Source organism: Rana temporaria, chromosome 7 (genome assembly GCF_905171775.1).
Source record: "Rana temporaria chromosome 7, aRanTem1.1, whole genome shotgun sequence".
Lineage (NCBI taxonomy): Eukaryota > Metazoa > Chordata > Amphibia > Anura > Ranidae > Rana > Rana temporaria.
This window is the reverse complement of record NC_053495.1, coordinates 34671794-34692512: the sequence shown is the minus strand read 5'-3', so window position 1 is coordinate 34692512 and position 20719 is coordinate 34671794. Positions and strand designations below refer to the sequence as shown.

Here is a 20719-nt window from a genome sequence, read left to right as displayed (position 1 = left end):
TACCTAATTTGCACATTCGACACGTAAATATACGGAAGCGCCACCTAGTGGCCAGCCTAAAATTGCAACGAAGATACGAGAGATAAGAGACTTACGCCGGTCGGATCTTAGTCAAATCTATGCGTAACTGATTCTATGAATCAGGTGCATAGATATGACGCCGCACACTCAGATACAACGGCGTATCCGGAGATACGCCGTCGTATCTCTTACCTGAATCTACCCCTTTGTGTGCACTAAACCCAGATGTAATTTTTTTCTTTTACAAAGCAACATCATCAATGTGCAAAGAACTGAGTTGTGGGAGTGACCTAACGAGCCACAAGCCCCACCCACCACAGGCTGTCTGTACAAACTATAGGAGGAGGCAGAGACTAGACCAGTCACCCTGCATAAGGAGAGAGAGCGGCAGTGACCGGTATGATCCTGCATAGAATCTAAGTGCAGGAGTTGGTTTAAACAGGATTGGGTCATAGACCTCCAAAATTGAATAATAAACCTGCCTCTCTTATTTAGGCAATATTAGTTTAGCCCGGAGTTTAGCTTTAAAGGGTAAGTTCACCTTTTCAAAAAAAATTTAAAAGGTGAACGAACACCGAAAATATTCCCTACCACCCCGGTCCCCACTGTATTCACCTCCGTCAGTGGTAAGCTGGTATTGCTCATGCAGCAGGTATAGCAGTCGGGGATTTGAAATCCCTGCTCATCTCTCTCTTCTCTGTACAGTGCTTCTGGGATGGATCAGAGTGTCTGGGATGGATCAGGGTGGTGTTTCATGTTGGTGCTGACCAATCAAAATCGCTCACATCCATCTTAGAAGCGCTGCAAAGAAAAGAGGGAGAAGGGCAGGGTTTTTTAATTTCGGGCTGCATGGTCCACTTACAGCCTGGCACCAACAAAGGTAAGTGAAGCGCGAGGGAAAGGAAGAATGGGAAGGGTGTACTGTGCTATTTCACCTTTTCACCTTTTCATGTTTTCTGTGAACTTACACTTTAATGATTTGTTTACCAGTGCCATTTGTTGGTAGTTTTTGTACCCACAAATTACCCTTTTGGTTTTTGCTAAAATTCTGAACACAAATCGAGAGTTCTCTTGTGTTTCTGTGAAAAGAGCCATTTATAATTTAATGGGAAAAATGTCTCAGTGTGAAACTTTTAGCTAAAGAAATCGGTTGTCAATCTAACTACAGCAGGTACTACTTAACATGAGGGTGATTTGTAAAACCGACGTCCACAGCATATTATGAAAGGCCTCGGAGAGGTTTGCACACCTACTATTTCAGAGGTTGAATAGTGTCAGTGTTATTGTGAATAGCAGACGTCAAACCTAAGGAACAGGCCTAGTTCTCCTCCCTGTTTCCCCCACGCACCGAGTACGATAGGTCTTTTAAACCTGTTCAGTTGAAATGGTTACCTGGGGTTTCAGTAGTTGGGGACGTGCTTCTATCGTAAATACTTCTCTGAATCTCCCGCTGGGCCTTAATGCAAATTAGAGTCCTACGATTGTCGGCACGGTGGGGGAATTATTGTCGGTGGCGGGCACACGCTGAGCCTGTCTTTAAGGTCACAAGATGAGGTTTGTTCCTTAATGACTATCTTTGATTTACAGGCAGTTCACCTTTGTGCTGGGGGGATAAAGGATCAAATGTAGTTTTTATGCTGTAGAAAACCCTACCTTTTGAGTCTGGCCTATGGGCTACATTGTCCAAGCGTACTGCAGGCTGCGTGTAATCACCAGTAATAATAGAACAATGAGTGTAGGCTGAATTTGATTCATGCTACAAGTATGTCTGCGGATAGCAGTTTCATTCAGCTCTGGTGATTTTTCTTTAGAATTATGAATCTTTAGACCCCTTTCACACTGGAGCTGCAGCCGCATTGTCACTTAAGTGCCGCTCGTTTTAGCAGTGCTTTAGTGTTGTTTAATGGGCACTTTCAGCCCCTAGCGGGGCGCTTTTAACTCCGAAGAAGGGGTTAAAAACTCCCCTGTTGCGGCGCTTCAGAAGCGCTGCCCATTCATTCCAATGGTCAGGGACGTTTTGGGAGCGCTAAATGCAGCACTCCCAAACCGCCACCGTTTCACGTTTCATGTCTCACAAGCACGCCACCCCAGTGTGAAAAGTCACACTTGAATGAATGGAAGGCGGTTTTCACACGCTTGGCAGAGGCTATTTTATGTGCTATAGCACCTGCAAACTGCCCCAACGTGAAAGGGGTCTTAGTTTTAATGCAATCTGATAAACTAGTGTGGAAGTACTATCAAGCCTAGGACAGTTTGGCAGAGACAATTGTATAGCTCTTGGCTAGGTTGGTGGTCTAAAGATGGGTTGTGGATAGGAAAGGAGATGTTTAGAACTTCTGCCAGGTTTTTATTGCTGTCTAGGTCCCAAAAGCTAAGGTTGTCCCCAAACCCTCCAACATCTCATACTCCCTAATTAGCCAGTAAGGCTTCCCTTCAATAAGGTATGTGATGGGGAGCAGAGGTGCCAAGAGCAACTTTTTTTTTAAATAACAAACTTACCTCCACTGTGCAGTTTGTTTTGCACAGAGTGCCCTCGATCCATGTCTTCTGGGGTCCCTTGGCGGCTGTCTCTGTCCTCCCCGCAATTAGTCACCACAGTCATGCGAGAGCTCGCATTGGTGGTCACTAATTGCGGGCACGCTTCCGTGATACAGCGAGCGGCCATAGCCGCTCACTGTATCACTTGGCCCCGCCCCTCGGTGCGCCGCGTCACTGGATGTGATTAACAGCAGCGCCAGCCAATGGATGCGCTGCTCTCAATCCATCCGCTCTAGCCAGTCAGCGGCCAGGCTGAGCGCGAAGAGGATATCGGGACCGCACGGGACTTTCAAGGGGTCAGGTAAGTATAACGGGGGCTCGGGGGGGGGGGGGGGGCGGCAGCAGCAGATGTTTTTTCACCTAATGCATAGATTGCATTAAGGTGAAAAAACATTTTCCTTTACAACTCCTTTTTAAGGTTTCTGTACAAAGCCAACTGTCTATAACTCTAGATCCAATTACTTTTTTACTTTTCAGTATTTACTGAAAGTGACTTGTTGCCTTTTTCAATTTTTTTTTTATTTTCGCCTGTCCTGCCAACCTGTTTTTGGATTCTTTACTTGAATCATGGCTGCCCAATCGTCTTAACATTAACACTTCAGGAGTGTTGCGTGCTTGCAGCCCTTACCACACACTTTGGCTCCAATACATTGGCTCTACATCTAAACCGAATACAGTAAGGATGTAGTGGTATGTAGATGGACCACAGCGTGGAACAGGTGACCAGACACCCGACAACAGCTGGAAGTGTGTCCTATGTGAAGATTTCTCAAGAGGCTGTAGCACATTTCTAAAGGTGCAAGCTACAGGGCCATCATGCTTACTTTCTTTATAACTTGAGGAAATCTTGACCTTTTGTTGAATTTTTTTGTTGAAATTGTGAAAATCTGGTGCTTGTAGGGTCCACTTTCATCCTTCTTCTCTCCCTTTTTTTTTTTTTTTTTTTTTTTTTTTTTTAGGATGTTGTGATCTGTGGTACTTGTCCCACTGACCACCAAGCCTATGGCATTGTTTACTTCCACTGGCCATAGTCTGACGCCCTTAGTATTTGAAGGGCAGTAAACTGGCCCATTGTTTTGAACACCCCTGTTCTAGAGCAATAGTAAGTAGGCCGGTATGATTCTATTAAAATTCTATACTGAAATGGGGCCTTCACTAGAACAAGGGTTGTGCATCTCTTGTAACAACTACATATTTTTGTGTAAGCAACTTTAGATGTGTGGGTTAAGAGACCGATTTAAACATGCATATTACAAACGCACAATTGAGTTTGCCAATTTTACCTTACAAGAAATTATGCCGTTAAATTGCTTGTCATATCATTTTGAACTCGCCTTCCCTAAGGCATACATCTCTCTTCACATGTTTGCGGTTTGTATTACCCATGGCTTTTCTACAGCAAACACAAATAGACGAGCAGCAGCTGTGAAATTTGCTGATCTCATGCCATCTTAAAATGCACCTGTAGTCATGTGTAGTTACTCATCCTCCATCCTTGGTAGAGCCTAACGCCTCTAATTTTTTCCTGTTTCATCTTGGCAGCCAAGTAGGATCCTTGTCAACACAACCAACCTATTGGAACAGTGATTCAGTAATCTGGTGAACGGGTTTGTGCTGCATTGAACCTGTAAAGAAAGCTAGTCATGAGAGAAATATTTAGTCTGCAACGACATGTGAGCGCTGTTCTGTAGAAGAGTACCGTGAGCCACAAAATCGTGCATCTCTGGGGAGGGTCCAACAGAGGCTGGGCTTGGAATGGGTTGAATAATATTGTGAATCTAGCCCAGAAGACCTGGTGCTTGATCACAGAACCGTCTATTGGGGGGGGGGGGGGGTCACAGAGGAAAGTATTGTAGCAAAAGCTGCTATTTTTTTTAATATGCCAGATTAACTACTACAAAATATGTGCAACAGTGGAGTTGTTCTGTTCCCCTCTCTATCAGCATATACTCACCTTTCGTACATTGTCGAAGCCGGTGTATTAGTTGGTGTGGAACTGTAATTTCCTTTTGTGTGTTATTATGCATACAGACTCTTCTTCGTAGTAATGCACAATTTCTGTCCCACAATGCAAGTTGTAACAACGTGAGACCCTGCCACTATGTAAATGTGCATCAAAGTGACACTGGATTCTCAAAGCTGCAGTTTGAGAAGATCTGGCAGGTTGTGAACAGAGGAAGCGGTATTCTATGTTTTTTTCCGGATTTGGTAGTTCTGGATAAGGGCCAGGAGCGTAAAGGTTCCAAAGCACATTGGATGGGACGGAACCCTCAATCGGGTGTCCAGGCTTTGCTTGACTCTTGCCGCTTGTGTGAGTGCACAGGTTCATTATAAGGCAGTGTAAAAATGGATAAAGACGTGTCAGCTAGCAGGGACCCTGGTGAGGTCCCCTCTAAGCTTGAGTCATTGGCTAGCCTAGGAGAGTGTAGACATGAGGCGTGACCTGATGAGCACTTTTATCACCTATGCTTTGAGTAGTTTTTTTTTATCGTATTTTACCTGTAAAAAAAGTTTGTTGGATAATGCACAAGGCCAGTGCGCCCTCTGTTTTTATGTATTTATTTTTACATTGTATTCTGCGGACAACTCCAGTCCTAAAGGGAAGCAATGCTTCAAGGGAATTATCCACCTTTTGCAGCAAAGTACCTTTCTTATTGGGCTCAGGGCGGTTGGAGGTGGAATTACTGAATTACTGCGGTTGCTGCCATTTGGAGACAGACCCCTTGTCAGGGGGCATGGTTGTCACTGTCAGAGGCTGCATCCCTTGTGAGGGGGACTTCTTGCCCAAAGGGCTTGGAAGATCTGGATGGCTAAGTGGGCCTGGGAGACCAAGAGTGTCTGGTAGGCTGGAAAAGCTGAGGCAGCTAGCGAGTCTAGGGAGGCTGGAAGAAATTTGGATGTTTTCGAGAGAGTGACCAACCTCGGGCGGGGGTGGGGGGGGGGTTGGTTGCTGGAGAACCATATTTGGAGGCCAGGATTGGGCCATAGCCGCCGACTGTATCACTCGGCCCTGCCCCCCCCCCCCGGCGTGCAGCATCATCGGTTTGATTGACAGCAGCGGGAGCTGGTTGCGCTGCTTCAATCATCCAATGAAGAGCTGACAAGAGCTGGGGGAAAACATCGTGGGATTGCACCCACGGAGATTCGGAGCTCAGGTAAGTAAAACAGGGGGGGGGGGGGGGCGGAGACTGCAAGGATGCATCAAAGTGAAAAATCTTGAAGCTTTACAACCCCTTTAACTATTGTTCTTATCTGCTGTGGACTAACTGTCCAAATGCATCTACCACGAGAGCTAAACACCCCCACATCACAAAGTCTGTGTAAAAACAATAGACTATGGTTCAGTGAACATTACCTATACAACACCACCATTTACTTGGACAACCTGGACGGTTTCTGTTTCAATATAGTTATTATTAAAAGGTTTTTCCAAAAAAGGACACAAATTGTAGGCAAAGAATGACATCAATGATAAGGCCTACAATGCAGGTGGAACACATCAAACATCAAGAATGAATATAAAAAGGGGTATCAAATGGCATACCACCAGCATCTACAAGACAACACGTTGCCATATAAAATATAAGTTCAAAATCAAAAATGTCCTATGAAAGCATACAACCTGGACATTTTCTATACCTTTTAGTAAACCGACAGTCATGCATTCTTTTGCCTAAGCTTTAGATCACCAAAGGCAGATATTTGTCTCCTATTAGGAAAGGTGTACTTACTCACCAGAGTGGTTTGATGTGCAAACATGTACCATGGAATCATTTTCTGACCCCTTAACTGTTGCCATATTTTATTTTATTTTTTTGGATAGAATTATCAGTATGTCGATTCTGTTTATTGGAGTTGCGCCATACTAAGTCTTACAGAAAGGTAACTTGCCTTTTCATTTGCCAGCCCTTTAATTTGAGGACATGCAAACTGAATGTTTGAAGCAGAGAAGAGCAGAGTCTGTACGGAACAAATGAAATGGTGCCCAGATAAAATGTGTAAGTCTGCAGAGCCGTGGGATCTGTGTGGTGTTGTACATATGGTGCAGCAGAAGTGCGGAGCTGAGGACTTCCCACTCTTGTTCTTGCCACCCCCAGAAGCAATCTGCACTTATTATCTTGTTACTGACTGTACAAACTAGTTTATTTAGGCAAATACTTAAGTTTTTACCTTTTGCTTTCACTCTGTGTGCTACTGTAAGCTCCAGGGTGTAACTACATACCGGCAAACGACAAGACGTTCCGAATTTCGTCAAACGTATTTCGGCAAAGGTCTACTGCTCGTTCAGGTTTCAGAATAAACATTAGGGGTATCTTCTTATAACAATTTTATTTGCAGTGCATTTGCATAAATGCTGATGGCACATAGCCAGCCTTTTGTTGTCAGGAAGTGAAACTGCTTTGGCTAGAATGCTGCAGCGGGACAAAGTGTTAAAGCCCAACTCCGGGCGGCAAAACTTATATTTAAATTGTGCATTATGCATCATTTACCTTACTCCTCAGTATTGATTCCAAACTTCTTCCTAAGCTATTCCACAGTGTGATTTATCAAAATTACAGTTTCCTCTCGGACCCAAGCTGATATCCTGCCCTGGGACCAGGCATTTTCCCCTGCTCGTCGTCGTCCTCTGGTTTTAGTTTAGTAAAATGGGCGTTTGGATAGGTTTGGAGGAGGTTAGTTGAAGGAGGTTAATTACAGGAAGAATAATAAAATCCAGGAGTTAAAGGGGTTGTAAAGGAATTTTTTTTTTTTTCATAATAAGTATCCTTTACCTGCAGACATTCCTCTTTTTTCACTTCCTCATTGTTCGTTTTTGCTCAGAAGTTGCTCTATTTCTTCTCTGTTCTGTTCACTTCCTGCTTGTCTGATTTTACTGACCACAGTGATGGGAGGCTTTACTGCGGTGGTCAGTAACGTGCTCACCCCCTCCTGGGAACTACATCTGTGTGGCAGGACGCTCTTTACGTGTTAGAGACTTCAAAGAGGTGTGAATTACTGGGCGTGCCGCAATTCATACTGGGAAATGTAGTTCTTACATGAATGAGCGATGCAAACCAGGAAGTGAATGAGAGAACAGAAACTAGAATCCCGGAGGTGATATAGATGAAGGAATTTAATAGGTATTTACTCGTTTTTTAACAGAATCATTACACTATTCTGTCTGTCTACCTTGCAGACATTAATTTTAGGCAACGTTTTTTTCCCTTTAGTGACCCTTTAAGCTTTAAAATGTTTCTTAAGTCTAAACATTTATTTTTCTTTAAAGCAAAGCCCCCCCCCAAAAGAAAACATAATCAAGCTGCTGACTTTAAAGCGCTGTTCCGCCCCAAAAAAATATATAAAAACCAGCAGCTACACATACTGCAGCTGCTGGCTTTTAATACATGGACACTTGCCTGTCCTGGAGTCCAGGGATGTCGGCACCTGCAGCTGTTGTTTCTATCAGCTGTCGGGTGCTGCCATTGCTGGTAAGGGTACCCGGCAGTGTAGCCTTTTTGGTTTCATGCTGGGAACCCTACTGCGCATGTGCCCGCCCCTCTCTTCTACTGGCCCAGCGGCTGGGGGGAGGGAGCCCCGCACTGACATCACGGGCCAAGGCCCGGACTCCCGGAAGTGGGAAAGGATACCTGTTAGACGGGTATCTTGTCCACCCTCCCCCCGAAAAGGTGGCAATTGTAGCACCGGAGGGGGGAGGGATACAATGAGCGGAAGTTTCAATTTTGGGTGGAACTTCACTTTAAATATTGGGACACTTGCCTGTCCTGGAATCCAGCGATGTTGGCACCTTAGGTGCTGCCGCCGCTCTTGCCTGTAAGCTTTGCAGAATAAATAATTGGGCTTGATTTACTTAAAAGGCAGGTGTACTTCTATGTAAACTGTGTATAGGACAGCCTCAAGCATCACCCATAATGCATGTGTCAATAAGACACGAAAAACAGAAATATTAAAGGGCTGCAAGTTATCAGATCTGCATAGGATTTCTCAATAGAAGTAGAGACCTAGGCTCTATTTTTGTTTATAGCGCAAAAGATAAAAACTGCAGAGGTGATTAAATACCACCAAAAGAAAGCTCTATTTGTGGGGAGCCACGTCGCACGACCGCACAATTGTCAGTTAAAGCGACGCAGTGCCGAATCGCAAAAACTGGCCAGGTCCGTTACCTGCATAATGGTCCGGGTCTTAAGTGGCTAAAGTGGGTCTAAAGCCAGACATTTTTATTCCCTCGGTCTGTCCTAGTGACTCCAAACGTAGACCAGACGTGAGGATAATTTTCTAATGGAACTGTAAGAAAATTGATATCTTTCATGTGGGAAACCAATTCTGTAATATCTGCCTAAGATGGGATTTCTCTCACTTTGGAAATAAATTCTCTTCCTGTTGTGTCTACAAGGCGAGAAAGTGAAGGGAAATCTCCCCAATGAGACTCAGATGGCAAACAATTGTAATCTCGTTTTTCTCTCTTCACTTCTTTACTTTATAAAAAAAAGTGTCTTTACATATGCTTTAAATTCATATTACTCTACAGGGCTTTATTAGTTTTGTAATCGTTGGGTTGTTTATTAGTTGTACAATTTTTTGAGGGGAGGCAAAAAGCTGTTTAATCTCTCAAACATGGTATGTGAATTATTGCCAACCAATTAATTAATTGTTTTTGAGATTACATCAGTTTGCTGGTCATACTTGGCAGTACCTGATATGATCTTTTTTTATAAAACTTTCCCAGTTTTTGGCTGGCTAGTACCCCCATGCCGTGGGTGTTGAGTGAGTGCGTTACTGTTATTGCCAAGTTGTCTTCTGCTGGATACTGCGGTTAACACGGGTCCTCCGAAGTATTTGAGGACAATATTTATAATTGCTGCTGTTATCTGAATTTTACACATTTTTACCAGTTCCTTTAGCTCGTCTTCACACGATGTACAGAACTGTGTTTTTATTAGTGGAATCCTACCAAAAATGGGTGCCATCTTTGTGCTTAATTGCTTTGGCATAGGAAAACCTAGTAGAAGTTATTACCAGGTCCCTGGGGGAGGAAAGACAAGTTGATGAGAAATTCAGGAATCGGGCAGTACAATTTGGGAGACGGTAGGCGCCTTTAAGGACTTGGGGAAGAAATTTTAGACACCAAACATCACTTTTTAGCTGCTTTGGTTTTCTGGCTTTGACCAGTCACGGCCAAGTGCTAGTGTTGGGCAACTCTTGATAAGCGTAAAAGCTGAAGTTGTTGGGTTGGAAAGTAAACAAAAAGGGGATAGGCTGGAACATATTGCATTGGAGGGTTGGTGGGATGTATTGAGCAGAGAGCAGATATAAGAGATTCTTGTAGGCCAGCCACTCCTGTCAGCTAAGAACACAAAACCGAGGCTACAATTTGCACAGGCTTACCAAAATTGGACAATAGAAGATTGGACACATGTTGCCTGGTCTGGTGAGTCTCAAACTCGGCTGCAGCATTTAGATCAGGGGTGCCCAACCTTTTGAAGAGCAAGGGCCACTTAAGAGACTTGGAAACCGGTCGCGGGCCACAATGAACGGAGCGGGTTGATGGCAGCCCACTCGGCTCTATAGCTCTATTACTCGCAGGTAATAGAAGTCTATGGCTCAGTGCAGGTTCTCTGCACCTATGGATCAGTTTGAAAGCAGCCCAGTAACCACTGCAGAACAGATATGCCCATATATACACACTGTGGGGTAGATCAGCGTTTCATTGTGCGGGCGTAACATATCCTATTTACGTTACGCCTCCGCAACTTTTATAGGCAAGTGCCGTATTCTTTAAAAGAAAGTTGCGGCGGCGTAGAGTAAATAGGCAGGCGTAAGCCTGCCTAATTCAAATTGTGAAGAGGTGGGCGTGTGTTATATAAATCAGGCTTGACCCGACGTGATTGACGTTTTTCCCGAACGGCGCATGCGCCGTCCGTGGCATTTCCCAGTGTGCATTGCTCCAAAGTACGCCGCAAGGACGTCATTGGTTTCGACGTGAACGTAAATGACGTCCAGCCCCATTCACGGACGACTTGCGCAAACGACGTAAAATATTCAAAATTCGACGCGGGAACGACGGTCATACTTAACATTGGTACGCCGCACTTATGCCACCATATAGCAGGGGTAACTTTACGCCGGGAAAAGCCTAACGTAAATGGCGTAACTTTACTGCGCCGGGCGTACGTTCGTGAATTTGCGTATCTAGCTGATTTACATATTTCGATGCGTAAATCGGCATACACGCCCCTAGCGGCCAGTGTAAAAATGCAGTTTTACGATCCGATGGCGTAAGAGACGTCCGCCTGTCGGATCTAAGGGAAATCTATGCGTAACTGATTCTAAGAATCGGGCGCATAGATACGACGGCGCAACTCAGAGATATGACGGCGTATCTGGAGATACGCCGTCGTATCTCCTCTGAGAATCTGGCCCTGTGATTTTAGTAATAAACTTACCTTTAATAACCGTATTCTATTCTATTCTATTCCATCCCAGAGCAGGAGGTCGCGGGGCCACATCGGAGGGCTCCACGGGCCACATGTGGCCCCCGGGGCACTGGTTGGGCACCCCAGATTTAGATGGTAGGGACAGAATTTGGCATAAACAACATGAAAGCACGGATCCGTTCTGCCTTGTATCAACGGTTGAGGCTGATGGTGTGGGGGATATTTTCTTGGCACACTTTGGGCTCATTGGTACCAATTGAGCATCGCTTTAACACCACGGCCTACCTGAGTATTGTTGCTGACCATGTTCATCCCTTTGATTACAGTGTACCCATCTTCTGAAGGCTACTTCCAGCAGAATAATGTACCATGTCACAAATCATCTCACCACTGGTTTCTTGAACATGACAATGAGGTCACTGTACTCCAATGGCCTCCATAGTCACCAGATCTCAATCCAATAGAGCATCTTTAGGATGTGGTGGAACGTGAGATTCGCATCATGGCCGACAAATCTGCAGCAACTGCGTGATGCTATCATGTCACTATAGACCAGGGGTCTCAAACTGGTGGCCCTCCAGCTGTTGCGGAACTACAAGTCCCATCATGCCTCTGCCTGACAGAGTCCTGCTTGTAACTATCAGCCTTGCAATGCCTCATGGGACTTGTAGTTTTGCAACAGCTGGCGGGCCGCCAGTTTGAGACCCCTGCTATAGACCAATATCTCTGAGGAATATTTCCAACACCTTGTTGAATTTATGCCACGAAAAAATTAAGGCGGTTCTGAAGGCAAGAGGGAGTTCAACCCGATACTAGCAAGGTGTACCTACTAAAGTGGGCAGTCTTGGCTAGATTCAGGATGGCGAGGGCATACTTGCGGCGGCGTAGCTTATGGCATTTAGGCTACGCCGCCGTAAGTTAGCGAGGAAGGTACATGATTCACAGTGTACTTGCCTGCTAAGTTACGGCGGCGTAGCCTAAAGCGGGCGGGCGTAAGGGCGCCTAATTCAAATTAGGCTGAGGGGGCGTGTTTTATGATAATTAGGCTTGACCCGACGTGATTGAAGTTTTTTTGGAAATGCGCGTGAGCCTACATTTCCCAGTGTGCATTGCGGCTACGTCCGCCGAACGAGCCTATTGATTTAGACGTGGACGTAAACGACGTAAATCCCTATTCACGGACGACTTACACAAACGACGTAACATTTTCGAATTTCGACGCGGGAACGGCGGCCATACTCTATTTGATGGAATAACTTTAGGCCTGCTAATGCGTTACGTAAACGGCGTATCTGTACTGCGTTGGCTGGGCGTACGTTCGTGAATAGGCGTATCTACTGATTTACATATTCTACGCCGACCGCAATGCCGACCGCAAAGCGCCACCTAGCGTTCAGCCTAAAAATTACACTTTAGGATACGAGGGTGTAAGACACTTGCGCCGCTCGTATCTGAGCCTAATTTAAGCGTATCTGGTTACCAGAATACGCTTAAATTAGCGCCGACGCTTTTTCTGACTTAGGCTGGCGTATCTACTGATACGCCAGCCTAAGTCTCTCTGAATCTAGCTATATGTGTATAAGGAAGTTGCTTTGCCTGCCAAAGGATTTAAATCTTCTTCCATCCAGTTCTATAGTTTACAAAGTTTTTAATTTTTTTATTTTTTATTGTTGGGCGATGCAAGTGTTTTATGGGTCAGTAATAAAACTCTGCCCTAGTGCACAGAGCTGGCAGGATTTGTTGCAGTTAATTGGCACCTATAGGTCTTGTTTCTCCCCCAGCCTGTAAATAGACGGTCAAGCCTCATACACACGATCGCATTATCCGATGGGAATGTGTGATGACAGGCTGTTGTTGGAAAGTCCGACCGTTTGTACGCTCCATCGGACAATGCGGGGGCTTCGATCTCAGGTAAGTAATTCATAATGAGCTAGTATGCTATGCATACTAGCTCATTATGCCTTTGTCTTTCAGGTTGTATTTTTTTCCCCCCAGCTTTCCTTCCTCTTTAACCACTTAAAGACTAAGGGGCAGATCCACAAAAGAATTACGCCGGCTTTTCTATTGATACGCCGCGTAATTTTAAAGTTCCTGCGTCGTATCTTTGTTTTGTCTCTACAAAACAAGATACGACTGCATTTGGGATCGATCCGACACGCGTACGTCTTAGTACGCCGTCGGATCTTGGGTGGATTTTTTCGGCGGCCGCTAGGTGGCGTTTCCGTAGAATTCCGCGTCGAGTATGCAAATTAGCTAGATACGGCGATCCACGAACGTATGTCCGCCCGGCGCATTTTTTTACGCCGTTTGCGTTCGGTTTTTTCCGGCGTATAGTTACCCCTGCTATTATGAGGCGTACTCAATGTTGAGTATGGCCGTCGTTCCGCGTCAAGTTTAGAATTTTTTACGTCGTTTGCGAATAGGGATTTGCGTAGAATGACGTCACCGTCGTAAGCATTGGCTTGTTCCGGTTTAATTTCGAGCATGCGCACTGGGATACTCCCACGGACGGCGCATGCGCCGTTCCAAAAAAACGTTGTTTACGTCGGGTCACAACGTATTTACATAAAACACGCCCCCATCACATCCATTTGAATTGCGCGCCCTTACGCCGCCAAAGATACACTACGCCGCCGTAACTTACGGCGCAAATTCTTTGAGAATTCCAAAAAAAAAAGTAAGTTATGGCGGCGTAGTGTATCTTAGATACGCTACGCCTGCCTAAAGATAGGCAGATCTTTGTGGATCTGGCCCTAAACATTTTTCTGACACCTGTTGCTTGCTTGAAAGTTTTTCTAGAAAGTTACTTAGAAACCCCAAACATTGTATATATTTATGATTTTTTTTAGCAGAGTTCCTAGAATGTAAAATGGCGGTCGTTGCAATATTTTAAATCGACTGCATTTGCGCAGCGGTCTTTCAAACGCAATTTCTTGGGGAAAAAAAATACACTTGAATGAATAAAAAAATAAAACGGTAAAATTAGCACAATTTTTTGGTATAATGTGAAAGATGATGTTACACCGCCAGAATCGTGATCTTTATTCTAAGCAAAAAAAAATTGTGATTCTCATTTTATCCACAATCGTGCAGCTCTGTAAGGTATCACAGTGATTGTTAGAGCGAGAGCAATAATTCTAGCACAAGATCTCGGGGCAGATCCTCGTACAATTGCATGGGCGCAGCGTATGCGAGATACGCTACGCCGCTGTAACTTACTTTTTTTATCTTTGAATCCAGAAAGAATTTGCGCCATTAGTTACGGCGGCGTAGTGTATCTCTTGCGGCGTAACGACGCGTAATTCAAATCGGCGAGTAGGGGGCGTGTTTCATTAAAATGAAGCGCGTCCCCGCGCCGAACGAACTGTGCATTTTTCCCGCCGTGCATTGCGCTAAATGATGTCGCAAGGACGTCATTGTTTTGACGTGGACGTAAATTACGTCCAGCCCCATTCACGGACGACTTGCGCAAACAAAATATAATAAAATATTTTCAAATTCGAAGCGGGAACGACGGCCATACTTAATATTGCGTACGCCACCAAATAGCAGCTTTAACTATACGCTGAAAAAAGCCGAACGGAAACGACGTAAAAGAATGCGACGGCCGCTCATACTTTCGTGGATCGTCGGAAATAGCTCATTTGCATACTCGACGCGGAATACGACGGGGACGCCGAAGAATTGCATCTAAGATCCGAAGGCGTACGAAGACGTACGCCTGTCGGATCTAACCCAGATGCCGTCGTATCTTGTTTTGAGGATTAAAAACAAAGATTCGACGCGGGAAATTTGAAAGTACGCCGGCGTATCACTAGATACGCCGGCGTACTCTCTTTGTGGATCTGCCCCCTCCTCTGTAACTCTAAACTGGTAACCTTTAAAAAATTTCAAAGCGTCACCTATGGAGATTTATAAATACTGTCGTTTGTCACCATTCCACCAGCGTGCGCAAGTTTAAAGCGTGATATGTTGGGTATCTATGGTCTTCAAGTGGTTAAACTCTCCAAATACACAAAGGTGCCCCATGCCAAGGAAGAGTTAACAGCGCACGCTGCCAGCTGGGACAGACCACGGGACCCTCCATGTCTTCACAGATGTTCTGCTTTCCGCTCCAGGCTTTTGTGACAAGGAAGAGATGTACTTTTCAGATTTAACGTGTTCTAGCTGTGGAATGGCTTAAAGCAAGCTTTTATGATCAACCTTTCCTTACAAATAGAGTTGAAATGTTGAACATTTGCAATCATAAAAATTTAAGGCACTTTTTTTTTTTAGTTTTTGGTACAGTTACTTTTTTTTTTTTTTTTTTATTGTTTTGGCGATGCATAAAGTGTTTTATGGGTCAGCAATAAAACGGTTGTTCATGGAATAAAGACAAGCAATCAAGTTAAAATAAAATCATATTTTAAAATGTGACTCTTGCTCAGGTTACTGAATCTGTTCTTATTTGAAACTTCATCTTTTACAATTGATATTACACTCGGAGAACATTCAGTAAGGGAGGATTTATTTTCCAGCAAGGTTTTATTTTTATTTTTTTAGCAGTTTTTCTCGCTTGAACAATTTAAAGGAAAGAAGAGCAAGTTGGTAAAGAAATCTATCTTACTGCTTGCTTAAAAAAGATTTAAAATCTTTTCTTTGCAATAAAACCAGCGAGTTCACTTTGAATTGGTTTGATTTTGGTTTTGAAACTGGTTTCTGACGTGTGATATCCGATAGAAAATATAAAAAAAAAAAAATTGTAAACCATGAATCCATTTATCAGGTTTTATTTTATAAGAGATTATGATATGAAAGCTCATGAGTGAATATATATACAGTGTATATACTTTAATAATTATTAAAGTAGGACTATGGCTAGGCTATGGGCTTTCTACTATTTAACACATTTAAATTGGTTGGAAACCCCCTATTTTAACTTTTACCTACAGGTAAGCCTATAATAAGGCTTACCTGTAGGTATCAAGAATATCTCCTAAACCTGTACGGTTTAGGAGATATTCCCCTCGCAATGCGCCGCATGCGCAGGGGGAATCCACGGCGAAAGGACCGGCAGCCGCCGGACCTTGCCGAATTTAAATCTCCCGCGCGGGAGTGACGTCATCGCCGCTCCAGCCAATCACAGCGCTGGAGCGGCGATACCCGGAAGACACACCGGAGCAAGATGACACCTCGCTCGGCGTGAACCAGGTAAGTGTTCTTCACCTCGTTCCGAAGTAAGTATTTCATAATCAGCCAGTATGCGGTGCATACTAGCTGATTATGCCTTTTGCCTTGCAGGTTTTTTAAAAAAAAAAAAAAAAAAAAAGTTTATGCGGTTTACAACCGCTTTAAGTATAAATTAACTGCAAAACAGGCCATCACTTGAACTCTGTAGCTGCAAGCGTTCTGTAGCAATTCATCCTCAAATTTACAGCAAAGATACTTTTGCTTTTTGTTTTTAGCAGCTCAGCTCATTCTACTTCCCCTCCCAGCATTGCCTTGGCAGACTGTCAACCTCTCAGCCTTCTATTCCCTAATGTGAACTAGGGCTGCAACTAACTATTATTTTCATAATCGATTAGTTGGCCGATTATTGTTTGCTCTGTGTAATGGTTTTGCACAGAGCAGCCCAGATCCTCCACTTCTGGGGTCCCTCACCGATGCTTCTGGCTCCTCCTGCCTTCAGAGTGCCTCAATAGCAAGCTGCAAAGTATAGTATAGAGCGCCCGCTATAGCAAGGTAAAAAAAACTTCTGCCTTTAGAACCACTCACTTCCTGCCCAGGACTACATGTCCCATGAGACATTGCTCCTCACACTTTCACATTCACAAATTCTCAGGCACTTAGTGACATGTATGGATGGTGTACTGAGCTGTATGTGTGCTGCACTGTATTTCCTGTTATGTAAACAAATAATGCATTCTATATGCAGGCCAACTAATCAACTGGCCGATTAATCGATTATGAAAATAGTTGACAACTATTTTCATAATCGAATAAGTTGTCGATTAATCGATTAGTTGTTTCGGCCCTAATGTGAACACAGAGCAATTATACAGAAAGAGGGGAAGAGCAGGGTGCTAAGATCACTTTTAAAGTGATTGCAAAGGAACATTTAAAAAAAATAATAACAAACATGTTATACTTGCCTGCTTTGTGCAGGGGTTTTGCACGGAGCAGTCTTGATCCTTCTCGGCTCACCTGCTGGCACTCCTGGTTTCTCACCCTCCGCCAATTTGCCTTCTTAGAAAGCCGCTTGCTATAGGGTTTCTCGTGCTCACTCCCGAGCTGGCTCTGTGTATCCATAGACACACAGGACATGGCTTGGCCCTGCCCCCCACTGCCCTCCTCACTGTCTGTGATTGACAGCAGCAGGAGCCAGTGGCTTTTGCTGCTGTGTTTGAGCCAATGAGGGAGAGAGCATCCGTCCTCATGCACATCACTTAATTGTGATCAGTCTCAGGTGAATATAAGAGGGAGCTGAGTGATTTCTGCAAGCAGAAGTTTTTTTTTTTTTTTTTTTTTACCTCAATGCATAGAATGGATTTAAAGTTTTATTTTTGGGTAAAAAACGCTTTAACAAATTATCCTGTTCCTTTAAAGCATGAATAACAGCACAGTGCTTGTGCTGTGTCCCTTGGCCCACTTTATCATCTAAAATACCTGGCTGATCCTGCCTGGTTCTGCCCTCCCCTCTGTAAACTGACCACGGTTTCTCATGGATGCTGAGCCCCGACACCGTGGTCAGTTTATGTGCCTCTGCCATCTGCAGCCTGCAGTCTTCTCCCCCCCCTCTCTCTCTGCCTGTCAGCTGTGTCAGCGCCCAACCCCTCCCCTCCTCAAGAAATAACTATTTTATTTTCAGGCACTCGCCTTTCTTCCTTAATGCTATGTGCCCAGTGTATCTGTTTTTGTATATGCAGTAAAGGAAAAAGGATGTTTGATCCTCCCCTTTTTTCCACTGTCCCCAATCCATCTCCTTATAAGACTTAGTCTTTGGAGTCATTCTTCACATACTCCGTTTGGTGTGTATTGCAAGAGAGATTTTTTTTTTTCTTTGCAGGGTGCATGTGATCATCACAGGGCCATTCGGCACTGTCCAGACAAAGGGTCAGGAGTCATGCATCCTCATAGGACAGTCAGAGTAGAATGAAAACTCCTACAAGCTTTAACCAGACACTAATAGAAGTCACAACACTGCTATATCTTACTGAGAAAAGACATTTAGCGGTTTATATTTACTAAAATAATTGCATTTTCATGTTCTGTGTATTGTGGAGAACCGTATATAGTGAATGCAGGGTCCTGAGTTTGGTAAAACTTTATATACTCACATGTTGCTTTTTTTTTTCCACTAGGGTGCCCAGGTGACTTCAAGAAGATGGCTTAATCTGCAGGAATATCAGAGCAAAAAACTGATGGCTGATAATGGCGTCACCGTCCAGAGATTCTTTGTTGCCGATAATGCCACCGAAGCCCTAGAAGCTGCCAAAAGACTAAGTATGTGTGACTAATGTTTCAGATTTACGTGCCGTATTTATCGGGGTAAAGCGCGCACCCCCAACCTAGAAGGGAAATTTGAGGAAAAAATAAAATACTTAGTTTGAATGCCCCTTGTTGGTGTCTTGCCCGGCGTCCATCGGTGTCCATCGGCGGCCTTGTCGTCTGTCTGCAGCCTCGGTGGTGTCCTCCCTGCTTCTCCCGCGCTGTTTCTGAGCAGATCCCCGCTTCCCGCGCTGTTTGACTGCCGCCGAGCGCAGTACACTCGGGCACGCTCGGCCACGCTTGTCTCCTCTCGCATAGGAGGCGGCACAGGGTGTGACCGCGAGGGGAGCCGAGCCTGGCCGAGTGTACCCGAGTGTACTGCGCTCGGTATATGTCGGCGGCAAGGTTCAAACACAGCACGGTAAGCAGGTATCGGCGTATATCGCGCACCCACGATTTTCCCTTTATTTTAAGAGGAAAAAAGTGCGTGGTATACGCCGATAAATACGGTATATGCAATGCTAAATTCTAATCAGTTGGTGAGCCTTTTCATTTACTTTAACTATGTGGGTGTGCCCAAAAAGTCCGCCCTTGACATGCAGTTTACATGTCAAGGTGCAAACATAGTGTAGTTTCAGTGAGCACTTTAAAAAAAAAATCATATCGCTAGGTGATACACAAGTCTCATAAAGTAGGAAAACATTTTCTGTACCTTGTTTACCTGATCCAAATCTTCCTTTGTTCATGTCTCACACACTCCCCTCCCAGACACTGCAGCTCACAGCAGGAGGGTTCCAGCAGTCAAGGTAATGCTGTCAGTCCAGAAAAATATGGGCGGGCATGACTGGTTTGGCCAGGTGATAATTGACATGGTACATGCAAAGTAGGAAGCGTAGTCTGGGTATGTAGTGTGCAAACATGGCTGTCGACATCTGCATACAATATGTGATTACAGAGTATGCACAAAAATAAGGTTTAAATATAAAACATGCTAAAAGATGTCTAGTTAAATCTCTTTTGTATAAATATCCTAAACCTTGAAAAGCTATACGGTCCCTGTAAATGGAGCTTGTACATGGTCTCTTAGAGTAATCTACTCCTTAAGGTTGCGGTGTAATTAAATATGCTAAGAAAACATAATAAGTGGTAAGTAATAGATGACTCGTCCATTTGCGCTAGTCCCCATTTATCTGCTGTTTGTATTGTTACAGTAGCATGATTTTAGTGCAAATTAACAGCCAAGCTGCAGAGTCTTGCGGGACCTAATAAGAGAGCTAGCGGCTTCCCAGCACTCATGAGAACGGCTTGTGTATACTATGTCATGGAATAGCTCTATTTACACCGCCATTTGTGAAATAACGTATTCATCTGTTTGATGCAACTTATAGAATGCTTTAATATGCTTTATTTATCACAGCTATTTTCAGATTTATTTCTTCATAGAGAAACAGTTGGCCTGAGAATCTGACATATGGTGTCCATTTTAGAATATCCCTCCTACATACCTCTGTTCTGCATAAATCTCATTTACAGCTCCTACCTAAGCTGTCTTGCCTACACAAAACTGTGTACCTCAACTCAAAAATTGAAGATTTGTTATCTTATAGAAATGTTAATTGTGCCAGAGCAGTACCCTGACAAAGTTTCTTTTGTTTCAAATTCCTGTTGTGCCTAGACACTCTGATGCCTTGAGCAGATTCATAAACGATGTACGCCGGCGTATCTCCAGATACGCCGCCGTAATTTCAAATGTGCGCCGTCGCATCTTTACGCCGATTCACAAAGCGAGTTACGTCCAAAAACATGGCTTCAGCCGTCCGACGTAACTTGCCTACGCCGGCGTATCCTGGGAGCATAGTTACGCTGGACGCATTCCGCGTTCCCATTATAAATATGCAAATGAGCTAGATACGCCGATTCACGAACGTACTTGCGCCCGGCGTATTCATATACGCTGTTTACATAAGGCGTACGACCGGCGTAACTTTACCCCTGATAAAGCAGGGGTAAGTCATGTTAAGGTACGGACGTCGGAACAGCGTCGTATTTTACGTTGTTTACGTAAGTCGTACCTGAATGGGGATGGGCGTAGGTTACGTTCACGTCGACAAAACATTGAGCCGATGTATCTTAGGGAGTATTTGCGACGTGATTCTGAGCATGCGCCGTTCGTGAGGCGCGTCATTTACGTGGGGTCACGATTCATTTCCATACAACACGCCCCCTACCAGCCTACTTTGTATTAGGCGGCCTTACACCGG

The 20719-nt window shown here is 44.4% G+C and overlaps 1 protein-coding gene across 1 annotated transcript in view; it reads left to right on the top strand.

Moving 5' to 3' along the window:
- SUCLG2 (succinate-CoA ligase GDP-forming subunit beta) overlaps positions 1 to 20719 on the top strand; it is a 297736-nt gene that overhangs the window by 33062 nt on the left and 243955 nt on the right. The window contains exon 2 of the mRNA XM_040359196.1: positions 18332 to 18473. Within this exon, the coding sequence (XP_040215130.1) occupies positions 18332 to 18473 (142 nt within the window). The remainder of the gene's footprint in view (positions 1 to 18331; positions 18474 to 20719) is intronic.